Raw genomic sequence first — 15,730 nt, 5'->3', positions numbered from 1 at the left:
CCTTTACCCTAAACCTTTTTAATTTGCCACTTTCAATGTCAGAATCAGTCAAACAATTCTGATTTACATTTCAAATTCATATAGCTTGAAGGGAAAACATGAGGATTTCACTCCATTTCCCTTCTCCTAAGGTGTGTGTGGCTGGCAGGCTTGTGTAAGTGCTGTCCAGGGCCAAGGCAGTCAGACTTGATCCCCAATCCTGCAGGTTTTCTTTCCTGTGTATAATTAATTGCTTTCACCTGCTACACAGACCCCTGCTGCACAGTAACACACGTGCAGATGGATGCATATACACATTTTTAGACAAAACTATCCTCTAAATCACTTCACCAAACCTTTCACTTAAACCCCTTAATCATTTATCTGACCTTTTAGCAGATTGGCACTTTCTTAAAACAGGGCGCTCCATCTCAATCAGATTATGGGCACACACACACACACACAAGCAACTGTGTGGCGCTTATTCTATAACAGCAATTTTTCAAACCTCGCAAAACCCTAGCACCCTTGAGGGGTTTCTGGACTCTTGTATTGATTAATTCCAACTCAAGAGAGGCCAGTGACTACTGCAGATGAAGTTGTGTCAGAGATAAGGGAAACTTAGAGACAAACACACAGACAGACTAAGATTTAGGGACCCAGTGGTTTCTTCAAGAGAGTCATAAACAGTTTTCTCTGTCTTTTGCCAGGCACGCTGGGAATTACATTTTATCCTGGTCTGGCAGCAGCTCTTCTCTGCTGCTCCTCGCTATGGTGCAGTAAATTTTAGTTATGGAGACACTTCCACAATTGAAATGTCCTTTTGGCTGCATAAGTGCGTCTGTGTTGTTGTCCAAACTGAAAGGAATCACTGTCTGAAATCCAGTTGTCTTCAGTTTCTCCGGTGTTTCCTAATTTCTTTCCTGATTTACAGTAGCTCCTAAATTTTGCATGGAGCAGAAAAGCAAGAAGACAATAAAAAAAGCCAAAAGGTTTTCAGAGAATTCAAGTTATTATCCAGGCAGAGCCAAGCCGTAAGAAAATGGGTACAGATAAGTTGTGAAGGCCAAGAAAATAATAGAAGCACTGACAAGAATCATCAAATTTTACTGGCATCGTTGTCAACTGTCACAAAATTGCCACAGGTAAATAACGCCACCTCATCATTTTGCATAATGAGTGCAGTTGAGTATGAGTGAGGATGTATAGTATAGTATAGTAGAGATACGTGTTGAGCATATGCATAATGTATATCTGAGTGTGTGTTGGAAAGAAAGGAACTGACTGAATGTATGCACATATTTTAGAAAGGTTTAGGAATACATCAATTTCTCAAGATTTTAATGGCCTTCCTCTTTTATTAGATTCCATCCAGTTCTCTATCCCAAATCATATAAATCTTTTCTGTAATAATATGTTGTTACTGTCTTTTATTGCTCTGCTGTATTGTATTGAAGAGCCTGAATAGCTCTTTATCTGTCCTTATCATCCACTTCCAAAGCCTCTCACATGTGGCATTAAAGCAATCATCCTTCCTCACTTTGGATCCGCTATACTCAAACCTTCATTTATCGATATTTCTTTATATCAGTATTGACTATGATGTTAAAAGAAGTGCATTCTGATGACACTGACAATGATCATGCAACGCTCCTGAGCTATTAGATCAGTGTTTTGGTATGACGTGTTTACTGTGCAGGTGAATCTTAGCTTGACATTTATTTTCTAGGAGAAGGGGCCGACTGCTTTTATTGAAAAATGCACATTGATTACTTTTCTACATGGTTTTGCAAGGCTCTTTTCTATGATTACAAGAATTGATTTCCAACATAATAGGTCGTTTTTGGTTTTGTTGTCACCTTTCTCATTTTCAGACAGAGAAATCAGTGTGTAGGTACTACACACTGATGGTGGCCACAGCTGAATACTTGAAGCCTGTAGCTTTAAAAGCTTCTGTTTCTATGTAACTTTGTCAACACTGCTCACAACCCTTTAATTATATATTGTCTTGATGGCAAGTAGCTTTGAGAACTACTGTCAAATAGAGTCCTTGTATGTTTAAAGCATAGCCTTCTTAGCCGGTACACCTCACTCAGATTCTAACGTCTGAAGGACTTTAGAACTTTTTCTTTCTCTCTACTTTTCTGGTTAGACAGAGATAATGGTCTTAATGTCTAATTACAAGGGTCGTTCACTAGTTACGACTCCCAGTCCAAGCATAAAAACTTGTTGATGGCCTGATTTTTACAACGCTGCATCCGTCTTGCCAACCTCACTTTGGCTTTCTGGTAATTAGTGATTTTATCACTATTTCAGCAAAGACATAATGAAACTGTCTGAAAACTTCAGCAGGTCAGATAACTCACTGTTCAAGAAGAACAGTGACCTCTGCTTGCTTATAAATCACAAGTCCCACTTCTGGGTTTGTTAACGCAAAGGTACTGTGGGTGAAATACAAAGTCGGACACACGTCTACCATCAAAAGCTAATTTACTAATTTACTAATGTTCCAGCTAATTACACTATTGTGAATGAGCATGCCTACAAAACGCATTTGGTGTCTGAGTGTGAGTTTAACAGACTCAGTTGAACGGTGGATTCTGTCCAACATGGAGCCTTCAACAAGTGGAAAATAAAATAAAATATAAATTCAGTGATGTTGAATACTAATCAAAGTAAAAAAAAACATCAAAACATTTTACAGTGATGCAAATCAACTAGAGGAACTACTGAAGACATTTCAAAAAGCTGGCAAAGGCAAATGACAGAAGAGGTTTCATATAATAAATTCCATTCACACAGTGTTATGTTGAAACTTAACACGCGTGTTCATTTTAAGAGCAGAATGCTTAAAATCTGTGCTTAGTACATTAGCAACTTTAGGAAATGAACCCTTACATTTTCTTACTTACTCCTGCCTCTTGTCTCCTTCTCTGGAAACGCACGTTCCACTGTCATACCTCTCTCCATAAATAAACCCATCTCAAAATGATTGATGCAGGGCTGCTGACATGAAACTCAAATTTACGTCATTGTGACAGTAAGATGTCTCTCAAACTGGTCGACAAAAATCCAAATATTTCAGGAGCTGCAGGGGATGATGATGGAACTGAATACATAATACAGAACAAGACTTAGGAGAGAGTGAAAGTGAGAGAGAAGTGATTGCATCAGTGTTACATGCATGTTCAAACCTTGATTATATTGTAATGGAGGCAATCAAACATTCACTTCTAGAGATCTAGATTATGCCTACATCTTAATTGCATGTTTTGGCCATAGCTAGAGTAATGAATGTGTGAAGACGTTAGAATGAGGAACACACAGAGTAGAGCAGAGAGTGCAAAAACAGTCCAAAGTGAAATTGAGAAAACTGAGCGCTGGCAGATGTTTCGAGGGCAGAGTAAACAAGTGAAGTGTTAGAAGTGCACATCTGAAGAGAACAGGAGTTTCATCCTAGAGCAGATTCAACAAAACAACAAAGATCATAAGCGCGTGATGTGTGTGTGTGTGCGTGTAGGTGAAGATGGTGGTTAATGGTGGAATAATTTTTGCCATTATATGTTGCTTTCTCCTTTTGAATGAATGTTGGTTTAAAAGCATCGATTGTCCTTGTGTGACTGAAGGGATGAATAGAGGTTTGAAGCAATAACACTCCTGGATGGGACTAATGGGTTTTTAGTGATGGATTTTTTTGTGGAACAACAGACACTCTGACACCGTTGTGAGTAATAACATGAATAATTGCACACAAGCAATGTTTAAGTCCTCCTGTGCTTTTCCTGCCGTGATGAGTATGATGAGATAAGTGTTTATGGACCTGGAGACTTGAGTTCTTCACAGGTGCAACATTAAGACCCAAACTGGACCAATTCAAGTGTTTCAAAGGTAGAATCAGGAGGGATAAGTAGGCTGTAACCTTTGTAAGACGGGCATTAACACCAATCATGTCCAATCAAATACGCTTTAGATGAAGTGGACATTCTTAAATGGTAGCAGGACCCAAATTTGCTTTCAAACTGCAGTATATCCTTTTAGAGATGTTAGAAGCCCAGTCACACACACACACTTATTCCCATGTGTGCAGCATATAACTAGTGTAGGAATACAAACTTTCTACCGCATCTTTTTGAATGACAGCAACGTAGGTGGAGGCACAGGTTGAATATTTAAATCCAAAATTGCTCATTATTTGCATTACAATTCCCCCTTCCTGCCTATTGTGGTCATTGAAAGTCATGAAATTACCATACAGCAGCAATGAAAGGTAAGCAGAGGAGGAAAGTCTGCTCGTGCCAAATGAAATTACCACTGTGCCATTACTATGTCACTGCATGTGACCTCTGACAGCAGGAAATGAAGGCCCCGGCATTCTCTCTCCCTCCCATCCCCTTTGCCACTTTAATTTCTCTGCCTCATTTACTTCTATTTCTCTCTTTCTTCTCTTCTATCTCTCCATCCCTGCCTCTGTCTTGTCTGTAGGATGTTGAAGAATTACTGTAGCACTTAAAACTATGGATGTTGGATTCCACAGGGACGATTGAGTCACAAAGTATTCAGACCCCAAGGAGTGAAACCATGAGACAAGAGAGCTGCTGCCCCGGCCACCAAAGACGCTCTAGGTGTGTGTGTGTGTGTGTGTGTGTGTGTGTGTGTGTGTGTGTGTGTGTGTGTGTGTGTGTGTGCCTGTATAAATTGTGTCCTTTCCTCTGTTCCCACTGAAGTTATTACCTCCGCCAAAGGAAGTTGTGTTTTTACTTCAGGTGTTGGTGTCTTTGTAGAATAACTTTTAGGAATACATTTTAATGAAATGTTATGGAGAAGAGAGTCTGGAGGCAAGGAAGACTGAAACACCGTGCCAGATTCAGAATTGTTTGCCCTACTTTTGTAATTTTGGACATTCATACAGTTTCTTTCAAACTAATACATCAATGTTGACTTAACTTAACTTTAGTTAATTAGAAACACGCATTTTGTGTCTAGATAGATAGATAGATAGATAGATAGATAGATAGATAGATAGATAGTTATGCCGACCCCTACATCATAAAATGCAAGCAATGAAAACAATCTGACCAGCGATCGACTGAAGTAGCTTTGATCATTGCTGCACACTGCCAAGCTGAGACAACTTCTCCACGCCTCTTTTCCACCATAAGATATAATGATGTGATCGTGGACCTTTAAAGATGATTCAGAAATGAACCTCCATCTCAGAAACCCAAACCTCAATTTGTGCGTGTGTAGTCACAGGTTTCAGACAAGAACCACTTAAAAAAGATATAAAATCTCTGTCACGACCAAAAATATATGAACGACAAACTCACCTGGATCACAGCTGCTCTCCTCTGTGTGTTAGTAACCACCTAAACTCCCTCAGTACAAACACGCCACACAAACAGACAGACAGCACAGACAGACAGTGAGAGCTTTGGCCCGTGTGTCTTTGTCTGCTTGTCTGCACTTTTGAAGCGTCCAATGCTTTCATTAAATCCTCAAACTGAGCATCTGAAGGGCAGCGAGTTTAACACTGACGACCACATGGTCATAAGATTAGATAACAGCAGGTTGTCACTTGAGCACTGTGGTCTCTCTCTCTCTCTCTCTCTCTCTCTCTCTCTCTCTCTCTCTCTCTCTCTCTCTCTCTCTCTCTCTCTCTCTCTCTCTCTCTCTCTCTCTCTCTCTCTCTCTCTCTCTCTCTCTCTCTCTCTCTCTCTCTCTCTCTCTCTCTCTCTCTCTCTCTCTCTCTCTCTCTCTCTCTCTCTCTCTCTCTCTCTCTCTCTCTCTCCTCCGTCCACTCATCCAGGAGTAGGACAGAGATCACCATATTATATTATCTTCTCCTGTTTCTTAGTTGAGGAGTTTTGGCAAGTTGGTGCACCAATAAGACGAGAAACCATCAGGATGTCTCGGGAAAGTAGACAGGAAAGGAAGCAAAGGAGGCTGCAAGGAGACAGGAAGTCAAACAATACACCTCACCAATATGAGAAATCAAAGCTTGATCACTCGTCCACCTCTGCAGAGAACCACCTTCACTTTCCAGTAGCTTCACTGCGCATTCCTCAAATTGATCGTAGTTCCAAAATATCTGCTACTGGCTGGTTGGGGATCGGATGCCTGCATTGAGGAAAAAAAAAACCTCTGCAGTGAATCGTCATTCCCGCAGGTTAAAAGAGACGTGTGGAGACATGACCAGACTCTGCAGACAGTTACAAACCTGTGTAATGATGCACAGATGGTGCTCCACAACAGATTGCCTCGCTATTTGATAGAGCTTAATTGTCTCTGCGCAAAAGAAGCCCACACCTCGCTTCACTTTCTCCACAGTCTCTATGCCCCCCTCTGCCTTTGGTTCATATTTGGTCAGACCGTGAATGAGACATGAGATGTGAAGATGATAACTGAGGATGCATTCATTCAGTTTTCCCCATTTGGCCAAATCCCCAGGGCATTTGTTTTATTAGATTGGGGAGTTCAACTCTTCGGCCTTTATTGCACAAGTTGCTTGACTGCTTCAATGCGTTCCAGCAACACCAGACAGGAGAATTATAGCCTTTACATTGCATCGTCAGGGGGAGAAGGAAAGTCTAAGGCTGCATTCAGACCTGTAGTTTGTTTGCAGATGCCGCAAACAAACCCGTCTAGAGGGGGAAACACACCAGGAGGTTTCAGAATAAGGGCTCCAAAGGGTTGAATTTAGCCTTGAACAACACAGCAAGGCATTAAAATGTGCAAAAAAAATACAGAATGCAGCCAGTTCAAGTTGGTAATCTTGCACAAAGAAAGGACAAAGGGTGAGGACAGGCACAAAGAAAAGCAAAAGCTGATGTTTAATAGATAAAGTACAGAAAGAAGAGAGAGAGAACTGGGTAAGGACAAGCTGATGAAGACAAAGAGAGAGAAAGGACTGAACACTATTACTTTCTTTTGCCTGTCTTCTTTGCCAGCATGAAAAGAATGTGTATGAGCAAAGAGAGGAAAGAGAAAGAATGGGGGGGAAAGAGAATAGGGATAGTGAAAGAAACTGATGCAAATTTATGAACAAGGGTGAAAAGACAACACAAAGAAAGAGCTGAAACACACACACACATGCTCACAGACACATGCACACAACATTGTTGATTTGAGAAGACATGATGTTCAGAGAGTTTGCGTGAGCTGTAATCCCCACCAAAATTGCTCTGGGACCTGTTCCTTGCAAGCTGTGTGTGTGGTGTGTGTGTGTGTGTGTGTGTGTGTGTGTGTGTGTGTGTGTGTGTGTGTGTGTGTGTGTGTGTGTGTGTGTGTGTGTTTTCCTCGGGGAGAGACATAGCATTGCCTTCCACGCTGTCTCGACTGTGCACAATGATGCTGCAGCAAGAGTAGAAGTGGATGGCGGTGGTTTTTTGCACAGTTTCATATTCCCCCCTTCAACTTATCAATATCCTAACGTGTCCCTCGAATATCGTGTTTTCATGTGTCATTAATAAACATAGCTCCACTGAAAATGACCCAGAGGCTGATTTTATGGCGTTACAGCGACAGCCCCGGATGATTTCATTGCTGTGGGTTATGGATCATAATCCCTCTGAAAGGAAAGTTGTAAAGTTACATCCATTAAAGTGCGCCGAATCAGCTATAAAGCTATAAATCAGCTCCAGATCTTTGCTTGACTTCCTTATGGCTTTAGGGAAATTAAATGAAAGGTTCGGCTTTTAGGAGAGCAAAAAGTGGCCTTGAGCTGTAAAATTGGTTGATCAACAACTACAGCGATCGGTAATCCAGCAACACAGCAAAGACAAATGTGTAAGGAGGACAGCAGATGTCCGTGTGTTCAGTTAGGGAAATCGTAGAATCTGTTCGGCGACACTGCAGCAAATCTAGCGAACAGATTTATTTTGTTTTATTGGGATTTTTTTGGCTGAATCATGAACCTGTCTTGTTTGGATATACACCATGTTTTATTTTCCTTCTCTGATCTGCTTGAATTTAATTAGAATGTTTCTTGCCACAAGCCACACGTTTTGATTAGCAGGCAGCTATTTCTTCCCCCCCGTCCTCACAAAGACAAGAAAACTAGGAGATGATGTCATGCTGAAGTTGCAAGAATCAATATTTTACTTTTATGTTTTTACATCGTTTGTTTGATTTACGTCCATAGGCACTTTCTTGAGATTTTGATCGAATTTGGTTATGTTTCCTCTACTGCTGCCATATCTGTTGGATGTGGAGAGGCAGCATTTAATAACGGCACTGTGAAATACCTTATGTGGTCTCAAAGTAAGAAATAAGAGTAAGACAGTTTGGGCAGGGGTTTGGAAGAGAGTATAGAGTACATAGTAGAGATTCTCACCGCAATAAATCAAAACCACATTAAATATGAGATGGCGAATTTACCATTAATAATGAGATACTATGCCCTCTGCACTTCTGCTGCAGGTGGTCCCATTTCTTTGTAAACCTGTTGAATTATTTATAAAGAAAAAAGGAGACTGTTTTCTTCTAATGAAATCCAAATTGCTGTATTGTTGTGCTGATTGTGTGATTTCCACTTATGCTGCGTTTGAGTGCTCATCACAAGGTCTTGGTAATGTGGCACCGAAAAAAACCAAAGTGTTTCTCAGACGAAGAGAAGACCAAACAAATGCAAATAAATACATGGAGTCGCTCGATTGTAATTTCAAAGTTGTAAAAATTAGTGTTCTTGAATTTCCAACAGAACTCAAACGCAGCATTGTGCAACAGACTCTCTACGGGGGACGAACCAGTACAAAGGAGACCAATTAACACAGACCTACAGACAGACTGATGCAGTAACATTATGAGGAAAAGCCCCACTAATACCAAACTTTTTGTGTTAAGTCTTAAGAGAGAAAGCTAAATGAACTCACCTGTTTGATGGTGTGCAACAGTTTGCCATAGCAGAATAAAATCACCAGGAACGGCACAGCCAGGCAGAAGACGAACAGGCAGATGATGTAGGATATGTTATTTGCCGTCTTGGCTGTCCAGTTGACCGAGCATGTGGTCCCGGGACCCTCTGGGCCGTACTTGCTCCAGCCAAAGAGGGGCGGCACTGTCCAGATGAGTGAGTAGACCCAGGACAGGGAGATGCCAAAGTAAACTTGGCGGTAGTTGGAGGAGTCGGCCTTGGTGGCAGCCGTCATGGTGTTGTAACGCTCGTAGGAGAGGACAGCAAGGGAGATCAGCGACACAATGCCTGCAGCAGAGGAAGTAGAACACATACACACCTAGTGAATATAGTACCGCAAGGGAAAATCCCTATTACGAGACAAAGCACTGCATTTAAGACAGACAGGGTGTAACATCAGTGATGCATTAATGGCTCAGGCTCAGAGGGTTATTACTTTGAACAACCTTGTAATCTCCACTAGTGAGAGTTCGGAATGACTTCATGAAAAACTTCAAATTCCCTAAAAACCTAACCAACACGGAGAGCTGCCATCTGTCAGGTCTCTACTTCATCAAGTATGGTAGACGAGCCAAGCTTTTAAAGATGATACACCACAGAAGGACCTTCACAGCTGGTTTGGCGTCATTGTTTGACGCCAGCCGACCTTCATCTTTCAGCCTTTTTCATATTTGGGAGGAGGTGAAAGTCTTAGGATGTAGGATGTAGTAGGATGACAGCTAAACAGAACCCACAAGGAAAGAGTCATGTCACATTTGCCTCATGTACCTGTAGAACCTGCTGGTTAGAGTCAATGTGCATCAACATTCTATTACTTCCACAAAGAACACATACAAGCTCCTGCTCACATCCTGGTGTGCCAGACTCAGAATGTCTCAATGATCCCTTGTGAAAGATATTCAAAATAAAGCTGTAACCATCATGCGCACAGGTGTTCTTCCATCAGCTCCTTCACACCTAATGCCGCCATCAAACACAGATAAACACAGACTACCTGTCCAAATGTTTATCTACTCTCGAGAGGAAAAACACGCTCAGTCATCGCAAAACACTGCTTCATAGCATCAAACACCGAGATCAATTTGGTTTTGTACTTGACGGCTTCAAAAGGGAAACAGTCTGGCTGCAGCAAAATAAAAGAGAATGTGTTGGTAGGGTCGTCTAACATGCACAGTTACCACACCAGGCACAGAGCCAACAGCAGACACACACTGCTGTGAATCAGATGCAATGGCACTACCTGTTGCACACAATTGAATGAAGCAATGTAATGAAATGCAGCACTGAGCCTTTCCAGACACTTTTGTATATCTGCTCACAAACCTCTCTCTCTCTCTCTCTCTCTCTCTCTCTCTCTCTCTCTCTCAGCAGATGCTCAGTGTTTTTGGACCCAGTATAACACACAAGGCCACCCTCCACGCCCACTGGACACTCTGCTATGAAGGCAGCGGAGAGCCTTGGCTGATGTGCCTGTTCAGCACAGCAACTGCAGAAATGTAAAGTGAAAGGAAGGAGCGGCCGTAGAAAGGGCAAAACTAAAGAGAGAGGCGGCTGAAGAATGAGGAGGGACGGGATGCGACCGTGCAGATTGGAGATGATGACTTATAGAATGTGTGTTGCTGTGTGTGTTTGTGCAGGCCTGACTGGATCATAATGGCTGTCGGAGCAATATGCCTCCTCCCATTATGACTGTGAGCCGTCCATTGCTTCTGTTACTGCAGTAGAAATAGTACTAGGTGACTTGAGGAGCTCAGCACTACATAATTCATTTCGCTCTTCCCACTCATCCTGGAGATACAGATGCCTGTATTTGTCGATGAAGATCAGTGTCTTAGTTTTCAGGTCATGTCAAAAATAACAGGCGACCTACAGTTCACCTCTGAACAAAATCTAATCAACTCTTCCTCAAACTTTTATCAAAATCTGTCACTTTTTTGAGATTAGTTTTTTGCGAGTACTGGTAAAAGACAAACCAAAAGACAGGTGAAAACATATTATATGTTCCGAGGTCCGGGGTCACCAGTCCAGTCCTTTGTCACCCCCAATCCTACCAGGTTGCTTTCAGAACCAGCGTGGAATACCAGGGGCCTCATTTATAACAATTGCATGATCGGAGCTTAAAACTTGCGTGCGCCACTCTCTATAATGACAAACTCTACGTGAGAGTGTGTACACAGGTGTGACAGCTCTGTATACACACATCCTGGAGACAAGGAGGTGATTGACAGGCAGTGAATGAAGCCAGATATTCATGTTTCTCAAATCATTTCAATTCAAAGGGGCAAATGTATAACTTGGATTCTCGCACAACAGTCACAACAGCTACATCTCTGATTTACTGTTTTTATTGATAACGTATAGATCATCTGTTAAATCCTTCCCTCATGAGCTCCTCATTCCGCTTCCAAACCCTCTGTACAGATGAGCAGCTCAGAGTCGCTGCACAGACCTGCGTTATGAGAGAAAAACTCTAACTCTCCTAAATCTTAAGAGATCTGCACCATCATCCAGATCCTCCACATGCTCACAAATCCAGGAAGAAGTTGTGCTGCTGCAACTTTATTATTTTACTCGGTTACAGCTGCAGCAACATTCTCCCACTCAACTCGCTTACAATTTCACTCAACTTTTTTTTCCGTTGTCATCCCACTGCTAAAGCCACCAAATTTAAAACATTTGTTCTCATCTCCTCCTTGCACAAGTATAGAGGAATGTCTGCCTCTGCAAAGTTTCAATAGGTATTGATTCATTTGCATTGACCATTGAAATACTGTACGTGTGCGTGTGTGCGTGTGTGCGTGTGTGTGTGTGTGTGTGTGTGTGTGTGCGTGTGTGTGCATGTGTGCATGGCTCTATCCGATTTTTTTGTTGTTGCATGCGTTATTTCAGTTTTCAACGTTCGCATTGTTTTAGTCGAGATTCTATGCAATGCTTTATAAATGAGGCGCCAGGTGAAAGAAAATTGATTGGATGCAGGATAGCAGACCTCATATAGGACTGAGTCAGATGCTCTTGTAACGGGGAGGTAATAAATCACATGCAAAGGCCCCAATTTACTTAAAAAGAAGTGAGACAAAATGCATGAGCTCTTGCAACACCATGGCTTTGGGTCCTTTGTTGTGGTTCTCTTGTGATACCGCCCCCTGGCTGTAATTGATCGGAACATTACATGACTTAATGCGTCACCAGTGAGGCGTCAGTGGCCAGAGCCTCAACCAGCCATGTGACGTCACGACCAATTACGACCAGGGGCCGGAACCAGAAGTGGAAAAGCCCGAAAAATCACCGACGGAACACAAAGAACAATGAAAGACTCTGAAGCATCAACACGTCTTGAGCTTTGCAGGACTTCCTTCTGTTCTCTCGTATCTCTTCCATGACACCGAACAACACCGAGTCACATTTGCACATGTCAGACCACCGTAAAGATGATTGCTTAGACAAACAACTCCAGCTGTGCAAAGCTTCATATCCATGTGTTCAAACCAGACACTCGTCAAGCACAGCCGACAGCTTTAACTCCAACTTTATAACCCGGCCTCATTAGCAGGCTCACTCACTCTCACCTTCTTTGTACAGCGCCGATGTTCTGATCTCTTTCTCATTAGTTAAACTTCTAACCGTCATAACAAATTAACATCACTTAAGACAGGTGTTGCGTATATGTGAGAGCGTTTCTGTGCTTTTGTGTGTGTGTGTGTGTGTTTGTGCAAGAAGAACTAATGGCAGGATGTCAAAGAAATAATAATCCTCCTCCCTCCAAAGTATAAATGGAAGACAATGGAAGTTCAGCGCAGAGGTGAGAAGGAGAGGTGATCCAGATGAATGGGTGCCAGGAGGGCTGGTGGCAAAAGAACATGGTGTGCGCTGGATTGTATTCACACACACACTCACACACACATATAAATTGTCTTCATCTTGTGCTCGCAGCGTCGAGTCAAAACAGCCACAGTCTTTTGTTTCGACGATCAAAAATTCGAAAAAGTTGGAGGCTAAACAGAGAGATGGAAGCCGACGTCCCAGCATCAGACTCACAACGTCTTTTATCATCCACAGTGCACGCCGCTCTTTAATTTGACGTCACATCGCTCAGGGTGAGGAGCGTTATCCAGACACACAGTCCCACTGTCACTGCTCTATTCGCCGTTATTCATCGAAACGATGAATTTCACTTTTTCTTCCCTCTGTCGCTCGCTCACTCTAGCTTTATCAGCTCATTGAAGAATTACTCAACCATAACCCAACGGAGGCAGGCTCTAATGATGTCTGCCAGCCATCACTCCTCTCTTCTCCTCTCCTCTCCTCTCCTCTCTCCCCCTCCTGTTCTGTCGTATCTTGTACACGCCAAAACGCCTGGCAGATGGATTTTAATAAATTCCTGGTGGATCGCAGCGTAACACGGCTTCTGATAATCTCAACACTGCACTTGAGTTTTTAAAGTGTCTGATATACAAGCTGCTATACATTCACATGGCTTGAAGCTAAGGGGAGACACTTTATTGCCTGTGTTATGACAGAGAAAAGTAATAGTGTTTTGAAATTGGGACTTTATCCGAAAGGGAAGTGGAGGAATGCGAGATTGGTCTATTTTCGGTTTAGTGGTTTGAAAGATTCAAGGGGGCTCTTAAGCAAAAACTCAATTTAATGGAATTGAGTTGAGTGCACAGCATGAGTTAAGTTTGGCAATAAGTGAAGGAAAGGAACGTGCCGGCCAGGGAGGGGGAAGATTGGAATCACATTGTGATGGAAAAGGTCATAATCTTTGGTTGGTTCCTCTGCTGATTTTCCATATTAATGTCCTTCATTAAATAAGGTGTTTGAAGGGACTAACACACAATTTCTGTCTCATTTCTGCCTTTTTTTGTTCCTCAAATGTTCAGCTTGAGAGTTAAAACTCAGAGAACTCGATTATTCCAGTCTAGGTGATGAACAAAAGAAAGAGAAAGTTTCGTAACAACAATTCTCCCAGTCCACAGCGTCTGCGTTTGGGTTCAAGTGCATCTCCCCCCGAAGCTTTAAACGAGATGAGCTCCGACACAATGTGAAAGATTTATGAGCCCGTTCCACAAAACTTCCCCCAAATTTGTAACGGCTGCGGACATCAGACATCTGGAGAGTCGGCAGGATTCCTGATTCCACATCAATCTATATTCTCTTTCCAAAAAAAAGTGCTGAATATTTCATTATATGTTTCAGCCTGTGAAAGTACATTCACTAACTTTTCCCAGTAAACTGATTTTCAGTTTTTAAAAGATGATGAACTTCAAATTCAACGATTGATGATTGAGTGGGAACATCTCAGAAAATCTAATGAGTTCAGTCGATGGAATGCTAATGGAGGATTCTGATTCATTCACTTAAAATGATCATGGAAGCTGCTTAGCTATAGCATGTTTTAACCATTCATTGTCTCACCCCTCTCACACAGAATTGGAATTCACAGGATAACTATTAGTCTCCCTCGTTCTTTTTAGTTTGTTTACTCGCTCACATCTTTTATTCAGCACCTCTGGCTTGCCCAAAAACAGAAACTGAGCTTCTTTGAGGTTTGGTTCAGACATCATCCCAGCCTGGTCAGGTTCCAGGTGAGTGAGTTCCTTTTTTATTCCTCAGCTGCATCAGTGTGCCGATTTGCATGGATATCAGCATTCCTGCACAAAGGTAGACATCAGCATCCCCGTTCTCATTACAGCTTCCTCCCCGTGGGTAAATTATATTCTCCAACAAATGCTGCTGGTGCATTTGGACCTGAGACCCCTGTCACCACCCACACACACACACAAACACACACGTACACACTCCGTCAGGGCAGCCCAGTGCTCCTGACACCACTCAACTACATGATGATGGACATTTTGAGGCATCTATCTCAGCTTAAACTGTGCACTGCTTCATTCCTGCAGCAACCAAATCAAGATTTCACATCTCATCACACAGGATTCTGGAATTCATAATGAAATTTGAAACAAAGGACCGAGCATCTGTGGAAACACAAAGCACATCAGGATATTTTACTATAAACGCATGCATCTCCAGCTCCAGGGGTCTTCTGTCATCATAACTGATATCACACCAGCTGCTCTGGATCATTTTTTTTACAACTCTGCCTCATTACATGCACAAAGCCTGCACATCTGTCCGGGGGAGAATCTTCAGCCGTGCACGCTGGCTGGCATCTTCTCCCCCGCCAGCTGCTCTCATGTCTCTGCAACCCGGAATACACAAAAAAAAAAAACGCACACACGCAGGTTGGGAGCTTTGCATCAACAATATCTTGCACTTCTGCTCAGAACCTGAATGACCTCGTTTACGCGGACACACCACACACCAGCCCGATCAGGATGAACTACGCCCGAAGGTTTGAGTCTCATCAGTCTCAAACCTGACACGATTTAGGTTTTGAAACTGTGCGTACGTGCTCGTTATCAGACGGATTTGAAAGTTTGATTTGGCAATAAAGAGCAATCACCTACGAATAAACACAGATAGGAGATAATCTAATTCATTCGCAAATATGTTACCTTTTCTACTACAGACAGTCAGATCGCAGCGCGCAGCACAGACACACACACACACACACACACGGCGCACCATCAGGCAGAACCGCTTAAGAAACTAAAACACACCGCGCACACAGAAAGAGAGAGGCATATAAAACTTCCAACACGATCATTCCCGCATCTCAACTCACCGAAAAGAGAATTGGCGAAGCCGTACCACACGCAGCCGCTCTCTCCTAAGAGCCATCTTCCCTGCGTGCTGGCCGCGAAGCTGAACGGAGTCCCCAGTGCGCACACCAGCAGGTCGCTGATGGAAATGTTAATCAGGAGCAGGTTAATG

At 42.6% G+C, this 15,730-nt stretch overlaps 1 protein-coding gene across 1 annotated transcript in view; it reads right to left on the bottom strand.

Annotated features, from left to right (window-relative positions):
- The window catches only part of tmtopsa (teleost multiple tissue opsin a), a gene marked incomplete at its 5' end in the record, with an annotated part of 40,438 nt that extends 24,712 nt beyond the window's left edge, over positions 1 to 15,726 (bottom strand). Inside the window, 2 exons of the mRNA XM_076144737.1 lie at positions 8,850 to 9,178; positions 15,582 to 15,726. Of these exons, the coding sequence (XP_076000852.1) occupies positions 8,850 to 9,178; positions 15,582 to 15,726 (474 nt within the window). The remainder of the gene's footprint in view (positions 1 to 8,849; positions 9,179 to 15,581) is intronic.
- Between the last annotated feature and the right edge of the window lie 4 nt (positions 15,727 to 15,730).

This window comes from Genypterus blacodes, unplaced genomic scaffold (genome assembly GCF_046128005.1).
Source record: "Genypterus blacodes isolate CSIRO-AG114 ecotype Tasmania unplaced genomic scaffold, CSIRO-AGI_Gbla_v1 ptg000029l_1, whole genome shotgun sequence".
Classification (NCBI taxonomy): domain Eukaryota; kingdom Metazoa; phylum Chordata; class Actinopteri; order Ophidiiformes; family Ophidiidae; genus Genypterus; species Genypterus blacodes.
This window is presented reverse-complemented; position numbering and strand designations above follow the sequence as displayed.